The 19,517-nt window shown below is 40.4% G+C and overlaps 2 protein-coding genes across 2 annotated transcripts in view; both read left to right on the top strand.

The window, feature by feature from the left end:
• The window catches only part of fbxo33 (F-box protein 33), a 17,286-nt gene extending 10,393 nt beyond the window's left edge, over window positions 1-6,893 (top strand). Inside the window, exon 6 of the mRNA XM_088433721.1 lies at window positions 1-6,893. This exon is cut by the window's left edge and continues 26 nt beyond it. Coding sequence (XP_088289847.1) covers window positions 1-240 — 240 coding nt within the window. The 3' untranslated portion in view covers window positions 241-6,893.
• A 2,411-nt stretch (window positions 6,894-9,304) lies between these two features.
• On the top strand, window positions 9,305-19,111 carry pnn (pinin, desmosome associated protein). The gene is made up of 9 exons (XM_088433744.1): window positions 9,305-9,420; window positions 9,845-9,940; window positions 13,593-13,664; window positions 13,762-13,837; window positions 13,936-14,030; window positions 15,734-15,809; window positions 16,722-16,877; window positions 17,139-17,277; window positions 17,369-19,111. The coding sequence occupies exons 1-9, from the start codon at window positions 9,308-9,310 to the stop codon at window positions 18,598-18,600; spliced, it is 2,055 nt and encodes a 684-aa protein (XP_088289870.1). The 5' UTR covers window positions 9,305-9,307; the 3' UTR covers window positions 18,601-19,111.
• The last annotated feature ends 406 nt before the right edge of the window (window positions 19,112-19,517 follow it).

Raw genomic sequence — 19,517 nt, 5'->3', positions numbered from 1 at the left:
GTGGCAATCTCTCGGCTGCGGGGATCCAGTCTTCGAGTCCTGACCGTGTCTGAGGAGAGTATCGACTTTGACCCGGACCAGCCGCTGTATCTGGAGGGCGATCCTGTTCATAATCTGGTCAAAGAGGTCTCATTGGGTCTTGGACGAGTGTGGCACCCATGTTTGGATTACAACCTTGTTTTGACTGAGCCCTTGCAGCACTTCCATCATGAGCTGCATGCCTTCAGCATGGGCCTGTAGGCAGGGTTGGCCACAGCCTGAGCTGTGCCAAGGTCAGACCAGACACAAGTACAGATCGGCTCACACCCCACCCCACCAGTTACATCTCAATCTTAAGACAAATCATGTAGTTCGCATGAGTTTTGACATATAACGTACAAGGTAAATACTGTGATCTCCACAAGATTTGCTGGTATCCTTACAAGTTTGTGAATTTTAACTTTCTATCTGAAATGTAGAAATTCCAAACAACTTTTCAGTCGTCTGCTCTATTCAAGTTACACACAAATTCCAGCTGTAGGGTTTATAAAGGGTCATTGCTTTTTTGTCTTTCAGGACCCATTATGGTCTGGTCTTGCCCACAGCCCTTAACTGACTAATGTAATAAACCCCACAGCCACTGTATGATGTTACATTTGAAAGATCTTATTATCCTGCTCACAGGTAGAACAGGACAGAGAGGATGCTTTAATATATCTTATAGAATTAGTGGGAAAATGCTTTGTGTGTAGGTGTGCTCTGCCCCAAACTATTAGCTTTACTTTTCAGCTTTTTTTATTTTTTATTTTTTTTACCCAGTCGTTTTGTGTCTTATGTGCTGATAATGTACTGATCTCTTCCTTGGTAGAAACTTTTTACAAATTTGAAGAACTTTGGCAGCAAAAAGAAAAGAAAAAACAGCAGCAAAAACAAAAAAAAAAAAAAACAAATAGCTGACTGGTGTTTGTGCTGCTCACTTTAATTCTTCTCATCAAGAGTCACGCCATGCCTTCTCAGGTTATTGGCCAGCTGACAGTGGTTGTTTTCATAACCAAGATGGTCAATGCGGAAGTTGAGCAACTTAAAATCAGTTGGATGGTGATTGTTAGTACATATTTGCATGCAGCACTCGTTCCATCCTTTTTACCTAGCATCATTTTTGTCCCCCCAAGTATTTAGTCTTCTAAATAGGGAGCTTTGTCTTCCAATGGGTGCTCATGCCTAAAGTTCAGCTCTTGACGAGAGCCTGTCCATTGTTTATTTTTATGCGTTATAAGCTGCCAGTGAGAATACATTTCTCTTAATTTTCTTGGCTATGTCTCCTTGAGATCAAAACCTTTATCCCCATAGGTTTTTGTGCATGCTTCTATAGAAGCATTGGACAGCAAGCACAGTTCATGAATAACAAGTTGCAAAAGGCTGCATGAAGACAATCTGCAGTGTTTCCATTAGAAACGTTTTCCCCAATTTGTAAATTAACATGAGTTTTCTGAAATCAAAGCTTACAAAGATGGGGAAATACCAGTCCCCGCATTTTCATTGCGGTGCACCTTTGGAAAACTGGCGTTCTTGATTAAGAACGACATCAAAGAAATTGATGCTCTGAATATGACTACTGTATGTGCTGTCTGTTGGACAATCACACAATAGATCAGTGCAGTGGGGTTGGGAAATGCTTTTGTTTTTGTCGAAAAACTACGAGAGAAGTAAAAAAAGAGAAACTGAACAGAATTAATTTTTGTCTGAGAAAAAGAAAAAAGGCACCTATGTCACATAGTAGTTTTGAGTGCTTTGGCTCATTTGCCGTGATGACAAGTTTTGTGAAGTCTCAGGTAAGCTTTGAACATCCCTTTGGGATGATAGCTTGGGTTGCTCGATGTATGTAGATAAGAGTATATGGAAGCAATCACTATTCTTACAGATGCTCCTTTTACTTTGAAGTTCCTTTTGAGTCACAGTTGCCTTGGAGACCATCCTCTTTTTCTGGAAATGGTTATTTATTGTGTTGGTCATTCTGACATCTGATGAACACTCCACTTTGGTAGATTTGCAAGTAAACCTAATCGAACATTCGTTCATAAAGGATTGGGTTTAGAAAAGAGAAAAATAAAAGGCATGCTTGTCTGTCACCAGATGTAAGAAACAGCTACTGTAGAGTGTTTGGGAATCCATGCTCTGATTGGATGACCCGACTGGGCAATTTCATGTCTGAATTGAATGTAGTCCTTTTTCGGGGGCAGTGTGGGTCTTGTGTGGGATCTTTCCTCATTTATGAAGACATAGGGATATTAACAGGAATTAAAGCTTTGTGAAAGGGTATCAACTCTGGCAATTCACATTGATTATGCCTGCTTTGTATCCAGGCAAAGCCAAGAGATGTATACTGTCAGGGTTTCCCAAGCACAGTAGGTTTCATTCTGTTGGTCAGGCCAGTATTATACTGAACTGGTGTTTTACATGAAGGTTTTTTCGCACTGCTTGGCCAGTTGGTTGCAGGTATTTTTTTTTTTTTTTGCTTATTTTTAAATGGGCTGAAAGTGTCTTTTACAAATGGCTTTAGCTACAGTAGTTGATTGGTGTACATACCATGGCTCACATGGCATAATGTGAAAGTCCATATCAATGCATGTTAACTTTATGTGGTTAAAAGCCAGTTCATGGGCAAATAATGCTGTCATATCTTTTTCCTAATTGGTTCAACTGGTGAGCTCCTGGCTGAATTTGTTGGATGACAATGGGACCATGATGGTTTAGCCATGGTAATTGCTTGTTCTTGGTCACTATCTCAGGATTGTTGCACTTTGGGTACCAAGAGTTTCTTTCTTAAAGGCTGACGATTGACTTCTGATTGTACACTTGCAGCTGCATATACTGAAGAGAGCCTAGCTAGCACAAGTAGCAAAACACATCCTGACCAAAACATGTATAGATTAGCTATATTGTATGTAATTTTTATGTTAATTAACAGTTAGGTGTTTGTACAAAGAGGCGGAAAGGGTATTGAAATAAATTCCTACATTTCTAAACTAGATCATATTTTGACATAGCAATATCAATCAATTTTAAAAAGACATAATTTCCCCTTTTTTTATGGATTCCAACAGTTGCACTTTGACTTGCCCCGTGATTTTAATCTCTTTAAAAACTGAAGTCAAAAACTTCAAAACTAAAACTTTAAAAACTGAAGTTTGCTAAGAATAAAGAAAGCTATTGCAAACTAACCTAGTCACTCTCATAGTGTTTTTGAACTGGGAACTTATAAGTTTATATTTCATACATGCTTTGAGTTGTTTGGCTGAAAGCAGTGTTTAAATTCTGAAAAGGATCCTACAAAACAAAAGATATATCTTTGTGTTTGACATGCAGAATTATTCAAAGGCAAACGATAGGCCAAAGTATTTCTAATAGCTGTGTTGTCATCGATAGTGGTTGAAATGTCTCAGTTCCCACTTGCAACTCTATTTTTTTCTCTCCTGTGATTTGCCCATTAGAAAATAAGTTATGTGTGTGTGCGTGTGTTTGTCCAATCAAGTGTGTTTCTGTCCAGCTCTTACATGTTTTGTGCCTGTGTGTACCTGGTGTTGTTAGCTTGCTCGTGATCAGTCAACTTCACAAGTACCGCAGCAGGATGTCAGAAGAGAAATTAGCGGTTCTCAGGGTACTATCCATTGTTGTGGAGGAGGGATAAAAACAGTAGCTCAGGCCTCTAATTAGCTCATGAGACTAGTAAAGTAGTCATAATTGTGAGTTCAATGCTGCCAAAGACCACAATGGAGCTAAGCGTATAAATGCCATCTCAGTTATATCTGAAGTGCCCGTATAATCACATACACTGGCAGCAGGCTGGTCCAGTAGTTTTGCTTTTATTGTTCACATTCGAGCCCCCCCAATTCTGCCTTGTCTTTGTTGTCTTTCCTGCTCGCGAATGTTTTCCCTGCCAGACATCCAAGTAAATACACTTGTTAATGTGTTGAAAACAATTTGATAGCTTTTATATTTGGAGGAAGAAAAAAAAAAAGCAGGCCGAGTAAATGCGCTTGTGTGGGTAGGAGGGGAAATCCTGCTAATGTTGGTTTGTTGGTTACTGTTTTAATTTGTTTTAACATGAATAGCGGTGAGATTTTTATAAGTTTTGAGTGTTTTCTGTTTGCTATTGGAAGCCAGCATTCAGCTTGGACAGACATGCAACAAACTATGACTTCTATTTTGTTTCCTGCATATTTCATTCAACTGCAGCTGAATGTAAAGGCAATGGGAACAACATGGGTGACTAAAAACTTTGTTCAGGAACAAGATCTGTGACACAGTAGCATCTCAGTGAGGAAACCCTCACAATGTGTTGAAGCTAAGCCAGTTTGAGATTGCAGCTATGTGAAGCATACCGGTGACATTCCTTCACCGGGCTGGAACTGGATGTTTTCTGGCTTTAAGGCCAGTGTGACCGATTTGAAATGTATTCCATCAAGCCTGTACTCAACTTTGTCAAAAGTGTTTAAGCGTCTTGAGCTGGAAAACATTTTGCTGCTAGGAATGTCAAGAGCATACACATGAGCAACTCTCAGTTCATTCAACTGACACAACAGCTAACCACAAGTTTAAGAGCCTGCATGGACATTATTGTGGTAGAGCTAGAAATATATCAATGATATAGATATATATTTTTACATATATCCTTATGCCCACCTAAATTGTTGTGTTTGTTAATGTGGATGCGGCTTATTCTGACAACTCACACGAGAGAACCAGTTAGACTGAGCAGAGTGAAGATGCCAAGAGTGGTTCTTTAAAGTCCTCACACATATTAAAAGACTAAGCGGTGTGTTTATCTGTGCCATGCTGGCCCTTTCAAGATACTTTCTGTCAGGCATACAAACTCTGCTGAAAGTCATCATCCATGCGTTTATCCATCTGACTTTGAGGAAGGTTTTTATTTTTTTTCTCGCAGTCATCATCAGGCATGTTCTTTGTTTCTGCGAATGAAAGGCCAATCCTGCCTGATGAGGAATTGCTTACACAGTTGGTCTCACCAGCAATATGCAACCTTCCCAGGCCTGAAAATACCGTTACTTTAATACTGTCATGGGAGATCTCTGTTTTGTGTGTTTTTGGAGTACCAAAGCAACAGACTGCATCAGTCCAAACACCCACACAGACCAGTCAGTTGACTTGCACTTTGATCATCACTCCAGCATGGTGGCAGTTGAAGGTGTTGCCTCTCCAGATGTTTGCAACGTGTTGGAAACTGGGCTCACCAGAATTTTGCAGTTTTTCTGAATGGGTTGCTGACAACTGGCAGTGTTTCCTCATCATAATGTGACCCTTCAGATTCTTACCGTGTTTCTCCTTCGGCTGTAGACTACTACCATTACATGCAGAACTCGGAATTAGCTCACTTAGGGCTGTACCCTGGACTGGTGGATCCTCTTGATGAAGTTTTTTTTTTTTTTTTGTTACACACTGGATGTTCACTGCACTGGTTTATACGGTTAGCTCAGATATTGTCACATCCACACTACGAGCCTTAGAAGACATCACGGGTTCTCATGGGTTTTTTTAGGTCCATCTTGTGTGTGTATGAGGTGATGCACTTTCTACGCTGTCAAACGCATAGTCGGGTAACAAGTTGTTGACAGCAACATCGGCCAAACTGGTGGTCACCATCAGAATGACAAATGTAGCTTTTGGCTTCACCATGAGACAGTCCATGGTCAGTGTCAACTATCTTTAATGCAATACTTGTTACTGTGGCTCAGATGTTACACAACTAATATAGATGTTTTCATATCAAGTCCGAAGAGCCAAAAGCTGCTATTGTACCAGGCAAGCGCCCAGGCCTACTATGCAAGAGAAATGCATCTAATTCACACTCGTTTTTGTTTGTCTTCAGTTCCTCGCTGTTACACATAAAAGAGGACAAAAGACGATAAGTACTTGCAATGTCACTTGGCCTTATGATGATTTCTGAAGTCCTATTGTTTCCTTTCTAAGATCTTAAGGTCCTGTAAGCTAGCCCAGCGGAAGCAGCGGTGATGGCAAGCTCACTCATGGTCTCTGTGAGACTGGCTTGATGGCCTCAGTTTTATCATGGTACGAATGTTGTGCATTTGTTTAAAATCAGGACAGTTTGCAATAATGGCAGCCTTACAATTAGTGCTGATGTCTAAAAAAAAAAATTATATATATATATATATATATATATATATAATATCTCACAGAGGAAGAGGAATATACTTTATGAATATATGCTGTACAAACTTAACAGTACACATTTGTAGAGGTCTCTACAAGTCTTTTCTGTGATGTACGATTACATAAATACGGATATGAAACATGATATGAAAACACCCATACTTCGTACATCAACAATTATTGGGTGTGTGACTAACTTCCCCCACCCCCAAAAAATAATTACAGTTGAATATTCTGACAGTCATGCTTTTGTGTGTGATTGTGGTTGTTACAGTGTGCACATAAACTTTTACATTAGCAAGCTTCACGAAATTTAATAATTTTTTGTGTTTTAAGCAAACAAGATGTTTTGTTCTGCTCAAAAATGAGGTGGTTTACCGGTAGCTACATCAAGGGCAAATAGAGCAAAGTTTGGAGAAAATCAAACAGCTTTTCAGATGAAAACCTTTGCTTAACATTTCTCTGTCAAACTACAGTGGTGAATGTCAAATCATTTCAAATTTGTGATTAGAAGAATTTTTGGCTCTGTCTGCAAGTATTCCTGATGTGGCTTGTCCACGCTTAGCAATGATCAAGTTTTATTTACTCAATGACAGCACTATAGGTCCCCGATGGTTGTATGCTTCCCCTCATAAAAGGGTTAGGGGTGAATCTGGTTGAACTTTTTGAATAGTGTGTTGAATGAATGCTCATTTTAGTCAGTGAATAAAAGCATCAAAATATGATTTGCATCGCGTGTCCATTTCTTCTTATGGTTGTTTTCTAATGGGTCTTCCCGAGCATGCTTGATCACATGACTTAATGCTCACTTCTTTAAAGGGACACTGTCAAATTTAGACTCTTTTTCATTAAAAAGGAATAAATTGATTTCTAATTTTCATAAACTTGCAAATGAATAAATTTTCTGAAAAAAGTCTTTGCATTATACTGCATCATCTTGAACTGAGCTGTACCACATCGAATGCAACTAATCCCGAATCGAATCGTTCACGTTTCAAATCAAATTATCATTGCATCATTTCGCACGCCATGAATTTAAAACCGTAACCAATCATTTTTGTGGAGGGATGCACAATCTTTATGGGTAAGTTAAGATTTCTGCAGTAGTTAAGTTAGTAAGCAAATCTGGTAGAAATAATATTTTAAAAATATAAAATAAAATAAAGGGGGGGGCTGAGTTTAAAGTGTTACAACATTTGCCTTCCATTTTTTTTTTTTTAAAGATTTTAATTTGCGAAAACTGGCAAAATGTAGGCCTATACTGTATGGAAAATGTAAATGATAATCACATGCCTATACAGCATTTTAAAAACTGCAAATGGATTTTTTTTCAATTAGATGCGATCCCTATCCTGGGGAGGCTTCGTTAACATTTTTATTAACACAACTAATATAAATAAAAAAAGAAAGCGCCTCATCAATGAAACAATGTTGTACTGTACTGTTTTAGTTTTGTGTGGATGTATGCTGCAGGTGGCGACATTGTATCAGAAAGTGATAAGAGGAAGCGATGAATGACGGCCATGTTGAACCAGGACCCTACCCCCACTCCTCGTCAAAAAAAAAAGAATAAAACTACTGAATTAAAAAAAAAAAAAGACGCTGAATTGTTACGCTGTTATCGTGTGGCAACAATACATTAAATGCGTAAATAATTATACATTGATTGTCCTTGAACATGCTTTGTAATTCAACATATACAGTAGATGTATTCATTTTCCTTTATAGTAAACTGAAGAACAGAACCAGACGCATGAGATTCACATGTATCCAATATAAATATTAACTATATTATGTATTATTGTTTATTAACTACTATATAATTGTAAACACAATTCCAATTACATTTTCTCTGTGCAAATTGTAAACAAAATCAGATTACAATGATTTGCAAACCCCCTTTTTTTTTTTACCTATATCCAAATAAGGTTCAAATTGGTAAACTTTGTTAATTAATAAATGAGCAAAAAAGCTCATTTTGAATTAAATGCCACCAACATCTATCCATCCATTTTCTAGAGCCATTTATCCTCACAAGGGTCACAGACTTGCTGGTGGCTATCCCAGCTTACTTCTGGGAGTAGGTGGGGTACACACTGAACTGGTTGCTAGCCAATCACAGGACACAGAGAGACGAACAACCATTTAGGCAACCAATCACACCAAAGGACAATTTAGCATGTCCAATTCACTTGCCATGCATGTTTTTGGAATGTGAGAGAGTCGGAGTGCCCGGAGAGAACCCACACAGGCTAGGGGATAGCATGCAAACTCCACACAGAAAGGCCGGAGCCAGCGGGATTAGAACTCGGGTCCTTGAACTGCGAGGCGGACCTAACCACTCTTCCACAGAGCGGCCCTTGCCACCAACATGTTCCCAAAAAATTGATTATGGTAAAAGAAAAAAAAAGGTGGGATGCTCAGCAATCATCTTCTCACGTTTCTCGAACGTTTGGATTGGGTGTTGTTGAAACGAAAAGGGATGTAACAGTGGCAAACATTATTTTTAAACGTGTTGCAGCCATAAAACTCTAGTTGAAGATTGTTTTGGACTATTTGCTAAAAACAATATATTTGATCGATCATTAAATAAGGTGGCTTTGCAGTGTATTCAATTACACATAGGTTGAACAGGATTTGTAAATCACTGAATTTAATTTATTGGGGTTTGTTAAAATATAGCAATAGCCGACCAATACCATATTTATCGTGTAATGATGTAGCGTTAGTATAACACGAAATTATAAAATGGCACACAGTAGCACATACTTGAATTTTTTGAATGATCGATATTCCAGTTTGTTTTCAGTGTCATATTTTGTTTTTTTCTAAATTTAGGAACGTCCTGCTGTACAAACACAGTGGCTGTGCCTCACATACTAACATGTAATGCCATAGCCAAAACCTGTAAGTATAGGTTATAAAAGCCACAATATATCAGCTCTGGAACTTGTGAATAAGTATGATTCATGTACAATATTGGGGCCGAACACAAGTAAGACTCCGGGTTAAAGATCGCAATGAGGTGTGCATGTTATCAACCACAAGACGTCCCTCTAGTGGTTATACAGTATATTTCTATGAAGTGAAAAGTAGTAGAAGAAGAAGAACATGTGATTGGCGCTTTACTGAGGGCAAGATGGCGGTGGCCGTGCGGAGCTTGCAAGACCAGATAGAAAAGGCCAAAGAAAGCTTGAAAAATGTTGACGATAATATTCGTAAATTAACTGGAAGAGATCCCAATGAATCCAGGTAAAACATCCCAAGCGCAGCGTGGTCATTGCTCTCTTGTACGCAGTCGATTCAATAATGCAATTTAACGTTACACGCCACTGACGGTGGGCTTTTGCTAGCGTTGTTCGTTAAGCTAGCAAGCGAACGCACGCCCTCACGGCACCAGTTTCGCGGTCGCACTACACATTTATGTCAACTTTTGTAATCTAGTAGTGACACACGAGACAATAAGAACAAACCCGCGGTAAAATGCATTTAGTTATTGAACGGTACGGGAATTCCATGTAGCTACGCGAATAAAGGCCTGGGGTTCATTGTTTAGCAGCACTACTGCATTCTGACCGAAAATGTTCTGGTATCGATTTAGACCCTTGAAACTTAGTCATAGTTGTCACAATTTTAGACGCGTCAAATTGTGTTGACTTTCTCCTTGTGTTTTCAGACCAGGCCAGATGCGCCGATTCGGTGGTCCCATGGCAGGCGTCGCATTTGCGGCAATGGGAGGAGGAGGTAGAGGAAGAGGATTCAACCTGCTAAGGTATTGCCGCTGTCACAGGACAACAAAAAGAACCCCTTTGGTCTGATTGTCCACTGCATGACACCATAAAAATAAATATCTTATCGGAATAGGTAACGGCAGTTACATTTTATGCGCACACTGATCATGTTCATAGCACTCGAATCCCAGTTTCATTCATTTTTTTAAATGAAGGCTTTGGTTTTAGCTCCTTGTTCATGCCAGAATTTAATATTGTTATCATCAACCGGGGAAGGGAGACTGCGCATTTGGATAGCCTTTGAACTTGTGCATGATTGAAGTGTTTACGCACCAATCAGGTGAATTAAATTTCAAGTTGAATATACTGGTTTGTTACTCTTGAGGTTTAAATCTAATTTGTTATCAGCCACATGGTAAGTCAAGATTTCCCTTGAACAGCTGTTATGGCTGTGAAAAGTACATAAAAGTTTAATGGCTCCCTCATTTTATTATATATACAGTACAAAATAACTGGGTGGATAACTAGCAGGGCTTGCAGATATGGCAACAAAATACTGTAATCCCCAAATTTGACCCACTTTTTTTCCCCTTAAAATTGACAGTCAAAAATATGGGAGTGTCATATGAACTGTAACCTAAAAATTTAATTCTTAACATTGAACACAGAACACGGAAAGGTAATCCATTTGACTCGTTTATTAATTGCGGTCTTTTGGCATATACACACAATCATAAACTTGGTGAAACACGGATGCTACTCACCTTCGGGTATTTTTGATAAAATGAACTTTAACGGCGTTGTGAGGGAAAAAAAAGTACAGCAGCAAGCGCATTCAACATAGTGGCGAGACGTTCACTGGCAATGTGGGAAATCTGAAAAACACTTAACGCACAACAAATATATAACTTATGGATATGAACACAAGAAAATATGAAGAATTTACAAAATATGAGATTTTTTGTTTTGCTGTTTTGCTATAATTTTGACTGGTTCCAACGTGTTGCTGTGTCTTATACACTGTAAAATAGAAAATACTGGAATTTGCCCCCCAAATTAAGGATGTGTCTTATGCCGCGTTCAGGTGGAGTGCGTTGTTTTCGCTCTATGCGAGGCATTTTGTCGCGAGTTCAAGATGTTCACTTTTGCCGCAACAGTATCACACGAGGAGAGGGGAGCGAGCTTGCTGTGCACTTTACAGTGGATCCGGAAAGGAGAGCATTGCTGCGAACTTTCACTTTTTCGGGATGCGGCAGAACCAATATTTTCTCCAACAGCACCTTTATTCTTCTCTTTTACACTGCATGCCCCTCGCTTTCCAGCAATACTCATCTGCCAAAAAAATAAAGTTTCAATGTCGCAAGTGCTGAGAAGGTGATACTTCTCGAAGGGAGAAGTTAGGCGGCCGTGGGCCGCCATTTGGGAGGGAACAAATCCACCGTTCGCTGCATTGAGGACGAGGCGAACATTGGACGGTGGCTGCCATAACCTTTGGCAATTCGCTGAAGCCAGTTATTACTGCTCGTGATAAAACAAACGTCTGTATGGAAGCTGCTTTAGCAATCTGGATTGCCAACGGAACAAGCCCTTTCTTTTGAAATCTCGTGCAGTTGAAACGAACGTCTGTATGGAAGCTGCTTTAGCAATCTGGATTGCCAACTGCCAACAGAACAAGCCCTTTCTTTTGAAATCTCGTGCAGTTGCAGTCATTTTAGTAGCGGCCTGGACGTCGAATTAAAGTCTAATCTGTACACGATCAAAGATTATTACAGTGGAGAATTGCAATACCATTTTGTTATGAAAGAAATCTAGGGAAGAGTTTTCCAATGGTCGGGTGAACGTCATCTTGGCTCCTCTTGTTTTTGCCTCCCCTGCCTGTGTGTTGACAGCATCGGCGCTGGGGTGCGCTTCATGAGCTATATGGCGTGTGCCTGTGGAGTTTTGATCTACTCCTGCCCCAACAGGCACGTTCGTGTCGGTCATGAAGCGCACCCACAGCAAAAGGCACACACATGTACACATTGTCTGGGTAGAAAGAGGAGCAAACCTTCGCCAGATCGTCGGAAATATCTTACCTAGATTTCTTTTATAATAAAATTGTATTTCAAGCATTAAACTTTCCATTGTAATCATCTTTATTCATGTACGGATTAGATTTTAATACAACTTTCGGGCCGCTGCTAAAATGACCCTAGCTGCATGAGACTTCAAAGGAAAAGGGGAACAGTTATGTTTTAAATTCCTCGTTGCCACTGAGTTGATGTGCATGAGGGTGCATTGCATCGGTGCGTGTGTAAGCAGGAGGAGGTCCTTTATGTGCTCTGTTTGGAGTGGGCATGTCACGGGACAGCTAAGTCCTACGACGTTGAGTGGGGGGGCTTGTTTACATTGTATTGGTGGGCGACGACAGCACGAGCGTTAATAGAAATACGGTTCGGTTTATTATTTTGGGGTTGCCACGTTCATTTTTGAAGTTGTAAGTAAAATAAAAGCCACGTTGTTAAGCTTAGAGTCCGATGCTCTTTGATCTGAGCTTTCTTTGTGGATGAGGTGCTCCAACGCAGCCTAGCAGTCTCTCTCGCCCCCCACCCCACCCAAGTTCACTACTGTACAGTGTATAAGGTTTAATTAAGCCTTGATTTCACAATATAGATTTTTTTTTTTTAATTATTGACTTTTAAAAGTACAAATTAATTAGCTTAATTAGATGGTTTGCCTAGCCCTAATAAATGTAGTTTTGAAACTAGACGTTAAAGTAATACTTTTTTTTTTCATCTTAGTAATATGTGATACAGGGATTTGTGACTAAAAAATGCTTGCAAAATCTCAACATTTATTACACATGACATATTTGATTTGCATAAAAATCTTAACCAAAGTCATGCCATACCAATTCCAAAAATGTATTTATACTTTTTTTTTTTTTTTTTTTAACAGTGCAGCCATTCAATTCCACATGATAAATTGTGATATTTTTTTTTTTCCCTTCCAATTATTAGGGTGAAAGAGGCTCTCAAAATAGTTTTCCATATAAATAATAAAGTACCTGGAATGTATTGTTTTAGAGTTTAGGTGTCGTCTTTGAGGGCCGGTATCCTGCATGTTTTCTGTTTTTCTCTCCCCAACACACCTTGATTCAAATGATTAGTTTATTGGCAAGCTCTGCAGTAGCTTGAAAATTATCCTAATCATTTGAATCCAGTGTGTTTGCGAGGGAGGGTTTGAAAACACACAGGATACTGTAGTTTGACACCTATGTTTTAGACTCTTCTAAGACTAAAAAAAGATTCTTGTCGGATTGAAGAGTTAATTGGCCTGCCGATAAATTGGTATGGCTTGGAGTCTTTCTATGTTGTCTCATCCTGCGCCACGCTTGCCGGTACTACTGTACAGGATGACGTGGAGAGGATCCCATTGAACTAACTTGGAGCAGAAGGGTTACTTCGTCTCTTGGTCAAAATCAACTAGTGTAGGCTATAGCTCAATTCAGACTATAATGAAGACGTGAGCTATAGAGACTGTCATATGATTGCGTCTAAACAGTAAAAATGAATGTGGGGGAAATGCTAGTGGTACTGTTGCAGTAAAAATGTCGCCTAGAAAACTTACATTTTTATCGGACAGCCATTACGGCAATTCATTGCGAAGGTTATAATGCTGTGTGACATGCAGCGGTGATTTCTCCATGTCCAGGCGCAGTCTCTCTGACATTGGAGGTGGTGGCCCCCCTGCCAAACAGAGGGACATCGATGGTGCTCTGTTAAGGTGCCGCATTGTTTTGTCACCTTTCATCATTGTGTTTACAACATTGCAATGTTATTTCAAAGTCACAGATGTAATTGTGTGTGCTGTTAACATGCAGGCTGGCAGGTGACCAGAGGGCCAGGAGAGACGTGCGTCACGACAGCGACGCCGAGGATGACGATGATGTCAAAAAGGTAATCATACCAGATGACCACGTCTTATGACAAGAAGCGTAACCGGTTGAAGAAGGCTTTCAATAGTTGGTTCGCTTGTTTCCGTTTTGCACTTGCAGCCGGCGTTGCAGTCGTCAGTTGTAGCTACCTCCAAGGAGAGAACACGCCGGGACCTCATTCAAGATCAGACAATGGATGAGAAGGGCAAACAGAGGTGGGATACAATCACAATTAGTCATTCTGGTTAAATTGGATTTTTCTTAAATACATTTTTAGGTTTAGAAGGGTCAAAATGAATTGATTTAATACAGGGGTATCAAACACATTTTTATAGTGGGCCTCATTGTAGTTGGTTTCTGTCAGAGGGCCAGTATGACTGTGAAGTCAAATGCATTTTGAATGTTTTCTTCACACATTTACCTAGTTTTGAAATCAAAGGCTGGTAAAAACTGTTCCAAAGGGAGATTGCAAACAAAAAAATTGCTTGTTTTGGGCCGGTAAAATAACATGGTCGGCCGGATCTGGCTCGCTGGAGAGTTCGACGGCTGTGATTTAATAGTTCATCACGTTACTATTTTGAGAATTGCTGAATCATTTGGAGCAATTGTTTAATTTGAAATTGTCCAAATCCCCTAATTTTGGCCAGTTTTGCCCCCCCCCCTCTTTTCGAGGAATTCGTGAATATACCTTTGATTGTCCAACGTGTGTAAACGAAATAAGACACTTTCAATCACCTGCTTTTACTTTGAAAAACAATGCTTTTTCACATTTTCTGTTAGAAACCATACAACTGACTAAATCATAATTGATTCATTAAATATAATTTACACTTTAGCTGATTTTTTTTCCCTCAAAATAAAATCCCCGTTTTTTTTTCTCTCTCTTACCTAGATTTCTTTTAAAATAAAATGGTTTTTCAAGGGTAAACTCTCCTTTATTAATATGTTTGATTATTTACATATTTGACTTTATTTCAACGTCCGGGCCGCTGCTAATATGACCGCCGTTCCGCGAGACTTCAAAGGAAACGGGTTACTGCTGACTTACTTAACAGTGTGTATGGTTTAATCATTTAAGTAAATATGTGTACTGCAGTCATATTTGTCTCAAATAATATGTATAGCATGAAGACTTTTCACATTAAAAAAAATGCATATTTGCCATATGGGCAATCCAAACCTATGATAATTCGCTAATGCATGTAAACCCCAGGTAAAAACATCCAAATTGTATATACATATTAAATGTTGGTATCAAAATAGTATAGTAAGTGCTACGTATATATAATATACATGTATACAATTAAACACTGTAAATAAAAAAAGATAGGATTTATTTACCTTTATGTGACGAGCTTGTTATGGCCACAAAAAACATCGTAGGGCACCTCGTAAGCTGAACAAAACATGAGGCAGGGACGTCGTAGACCGGGGATAATGTTTTGCAGCCATAGAATATGTAATAATCGTAATCAATAATGTTAATTTGAAGTGTCCTCCACCATGATAGTGGCCCTTCAAAATGACATCACTTCACCACAGGCATTAAAACAGTAGTGTTAGTGGAGTACTCTTTTAGATACACTTGATATTATGGTAAGACACTAGCATTGTGTAGTTTCAAAATAATTCTCTTTAAGTATAGAAAATTATAAACCTATCATTTTGTTCCATTTAAATGTCGCAGCATTAATCTATACCCAAGCTGTACTTAAATATTGCTTATCTTTCAACAACACCAAATAACAACTGACCGTAATAGTAGTGGTGGTAGGTGGGGGTGCATTAAACTTCAAAGCAAAATACATTTTCAACAGCTTATTGAAGTCATTAGTAAAGTAATTGGGAACAAATTGTGATAGTGACAGGAAGCATGAGTCACATGTGAACTCTTTATTTCTTCTATTTTGCTGGACAGGAATCGGCGCATGTTTGGCTTGCTCATGGGGACTCTGCAAAAATTTAAACAGGAGTCTAATGTTTGCACTGAAAAGGTGAGCAGTTTTCTTTTATTCTGGTGCACCGTGAACTGAGTGTAATATGCGCTTGAAACTGAAATTGACAAATGACGGCATCTTGTATGATGCAGAAGTAACCATGATGGCTGTTTTGACATGTTCCCTGTGCCTCTGCTAACCATTTAAAACAACAACTAAAGCATTTAGGTCAACTGAGATGCAAATAGATGGCGCTAATTTGGACAGGGTTGCTATGTTCTTGTGTTGATCGAGATCTAAAAGCAGCAGTGGGAGCTTGGTAATATGTGTGAAGTACCGAAATACCCCAGCTCTGATCTGACAACACTTGGGTAAAGAACATCCCAAGTAAAATGATCAGCAAATCATCTCAGAAAATCTCCATTTCAAACAAATTGAACGGGTGCCAAGACAAGTAATGCGGATGTTTGAACAATTGACAAGGAGATAGGAGAGGACATACGGGTGTTAAATAAGAGAAGCTATTTGATATGTCAGACAGTGATGATGACTTTTAGGGCTTTTCGACAAATTAACATTCACCTGTGTCAAAAAAATCAAGCATTGAAACTTCAAATAGTTTTATTGTTGCAACATTAAGTTTCGGCATTTGTATTTATACGCACGCATACTTTGCCTTGCACTTGTCTCGTTTTCTCCCCATAACCGCAACAGTATGTTATTCGATGTACAATGAAGAAATGCTTCTGAAAGTACCGTCATTTAGTCATTTTAATAACACAAACCATGTGTTATGGTTGGACAGTCATGATCTATATAGACAATAAAGTTAGGGGTAAACTTCTAATTTGTTTTTGTAAAACTCACCCAAATTGAAGTAAAAAAGGGGAAGAGGGGTCGACTTGTACTCTTGAGAAATACGGCAAAACATTTTTATTTGAAACTCAGCTTTTTGTCCACCTGTCACAGCAAAAGCGGCGCTCTGAGATTGAGCAGAAGCTCGAAGTCAAAGCTGAGGTTGAGAAGAAGAAGTTGGAGAGCGAGAAGAGGGAGTTGTTTGAAGAGAGGCGAGCCAAACAGACTGAGCTGAGACTACTTGAGCAGAAAGTGGAATTGGCTCAGTTGGTAAGATAAGTACATCCTAGAAAGGGTCACATTTTGTATTTGGTTAAATGACTTGGATTGGGGATGAGCTAACTAGATGAACAAATTACAAAATAAGTGAATGTATTTTTTTTTTTTAATGTGAAATCTAATGTTTTTGAATTAATCTAAATGTGTCCAATATATTTTAGAGTTGTATGAATGCAAACGTCAGTTAGCCATGATTACAATTGTTGCGGAGAAACTACATTGTGTGCCCTGTTGCCCTACATGCACATGCAGCAAGAGGAGTGGACCAGCCACAATAACCATCTGGTGAAATTTATTCGCACCAAGACCAGGCCTCACATCTTCTACCGCCCTGGCAAAATGTGCTCCGCCACCCAGAAACTCCTCGATGACTCCACCAAAAAACTAAATGGTTTGATTCTTTTCTGGTTGTCTTGAAAGCCTTACATACACTTTGGATTGGCCATTGGTAATGGATGTTGTCCTCATCTAACTTTGGACAGCTGTGTTTGAAGAGCGGCGAGAAGCATTCACGGAATACATCAACAAGATGGAGTCCCGACCACGGCGGCAGCTAAACCGCGACCAGGATGGCAACTCCACGGCGACAGTGAAGGACCACTCGGCGGAGGGTAAGCCAGCAGGTCAGGTAGACAAGGTGACAGGTAACAGGAGGGCTGCACGTATGGAGGAAGAGGAGGAGGAGGATGAGGAAGAGGATCAGGAAGAGGAGGAGAAGGAGAAAGAGAAGGAGAAAGACAAGGGGGCGGGTGGAGAACAGGGGGAAGCCGGAGAGGTGGCAGGCAAAGTAGAGCTAGAGGAAGGGGATAGCAGGCAAGGCTTAAATGAGGAGGTGGCAATGGAGCTTGAGGTAGCAGGGAATGGGCAGAAGGAAGGTGAGGAAAAGATGCAGGTGGAAGAGAAGAAAGATGAGGAGGCGCGTCCAGGGCCAGAGAAGATGGATACGGAGGCAGGCAAAGAGCAGGTGGGCGGTAGTAAGGTGGGGCAGCATGGGGACAGTAAAGAGGGGCCATCAGAACTTGAAGCCGAAAAGATCGAGGTCCCCTCGCTATCCGAACCAAGCGTGCAAGAGCAACAAGAGGCCACGGGCAACGCTCAGCTCCCGGAGGAAGCGGCGGCGCCCTTGCCCGGGCCCCGGGTGGCCTCTTCCACTTCCGCGTCCGAGATGGCCTCCGATGCGCCGGGGCAGGAGCCGGCCGTTTTGTTTTCCCAGCCCCACGATTCCGGGAGCCAGAAACCGGCCGAGCAAAGGCAAGCCGGGGACGAGTCGGCGGTCAAACCCCGGCCGGAGTCGCAGGACGCCCCGGGCGGCCCCGCCGCGCAACCCGAGGAACAGAAGGAAGGCGCCAGGGGGAGGAAGAAGGCCAAGGAGCCCAAGAAGGCCCGCGGTCAAAGTCGCAGCTCCTCGTCTTCCTCCTCCGGCTCCTCCTCCAGCGGAAGCTCGTCCTCCTCGTCCGCTTCGAGCCGCTCCTCCTCGTCCTCCTCGTCCAGCTCCTCGTCCAGCGGTCGCAGTCGGGACGACGGCAAGCACGGCAAGAGGCCGTCAGACAGGGACAGAAAGAAAGAGGAGAAGAGTCAGCGTAAGAAAGGAGCGAGTAGTGGAGGTGGAGGAGGCAAGGAAGGGAAGAAGCGAAAGAGCCAAGAAGGCAGGAACAAGTCATCTCGCAGCGATAGGGAGCAGAAAGAAAGCGAGAGCAAAGACAAAAGACGCTAGAATGGGTCCCGTCATATTTCGACCCCTAAAGCCGGTGACTAATGTCAAAACAAATCACACATCCATTTTTTTAATCCTTCTTTTTTGTAAACTCACATCACAGCACCATTCGATTGTTTAGGCATTCGCGTCACATTTGGCCAAAGTAAAACAAACGGATTATTTTGTTAGATATGAAAATGTAACCGTCCCACATTATAGGACAGCTCGGTTGTTTCTCGGTAAACCCAACAATGTTTCAAGGAAAGACAGTTCAGATTTTTTTAAGAGAATGCGCTTCGATTTTTTTTTTTTTTTATATTGTTTTGCTAGTGTAATGATTGGCGGCAAGTTTCCATTCTCCATGTCACTACGCCAGTGACATTTGTATCACACTGGCTGTCTTCAATTATTGTGACTATACTGTCACTGGATCCATGTCACGTTGTCCAATGTGATTTATTGTTTTTGAAAATGTTTTTCATTGTTTTTATCAGCCAATCTGCTTCAAATTAAAGGTGACAAATTGGCAGCTGTTTTTTCTCTTTTTTTCTTAAGCATTATTTCATATATGTAATATGCATTTTATTAAAATAGAAGATAGGAGGAACACAAGAAATTGCTAGAGAAGGCATGGGGGTTGTCCTGAACAATCTGTTCTTTCCTGCAGAATGGTTTCTTAGTATGTTAATCTGCTAAGGTTGCTTTTGTGTGTGCCTGTGTGAGTTTTTGTTGTTGTTTTTTTTTTTTTTTTTTTTGGGGGGGGGGGCAGTTGGGGAAGAACAATGTTTCTGAGAGGAGAGCAAAAGGAGGAAAATTCCCCCAAAGATGTTAGACAAAAACGAAACACTAAATAGCATTTTACAGAAAATTCATTACCACACTCTGTTACTTGTTGGTTCTTTTTTTTTTTCAGAGAGGACAGAACATGATCCGGG

Source organism: Hippichthys cyanospilos, chromosome 14, assembly GCF_059441005.1.
Source record: "Hippichthys cyanospilos isolate Australia breed blue-spotted pipefish chromosome 14, RoL_Hcya_1.0, whole genome shotgun sequence".
Taxonomy (NCBI): domain Eukaryota; kingdom Metazoa; phylum Chordata; class Actinopteri; order Syngnathiformes; family Syngnathidae; genus Hippichthys; species Hippichthys cyanospilos.
Note: the sequence above shows the minus strand (reverse complement) of the source record. Positions and strands in the feature narration are given on the sequence as shown.

What these genes read in the sequence shown, in the direction of transcription:
- pnn (XM_088433744.1), top strand. Translation starts at nt 9,308, where the DNA reads ATGGCGGTGGCCGTGCGGAGCTTGCAAGACCAGATAGAAAAGGCCAAA. An exon ending in CTAATGTTTGCACTGAAAAG is followed by an intron (nt 15,810 to 16,721) that starts GTGAGCAGTTTT and finishes CACCTGTCACAG; the next exon opens with CAAAAGCGGCGCTCTGAGAT. An exon ending in CTCCACCAAAAAACTAAATG is followed by an intron (nt 17,278 to 17,368) that starts GTTTGATTCTTT and finishes AACTTTGGACAG; the next exon opens with CTGTGTTTGAAGAGCGGCGA.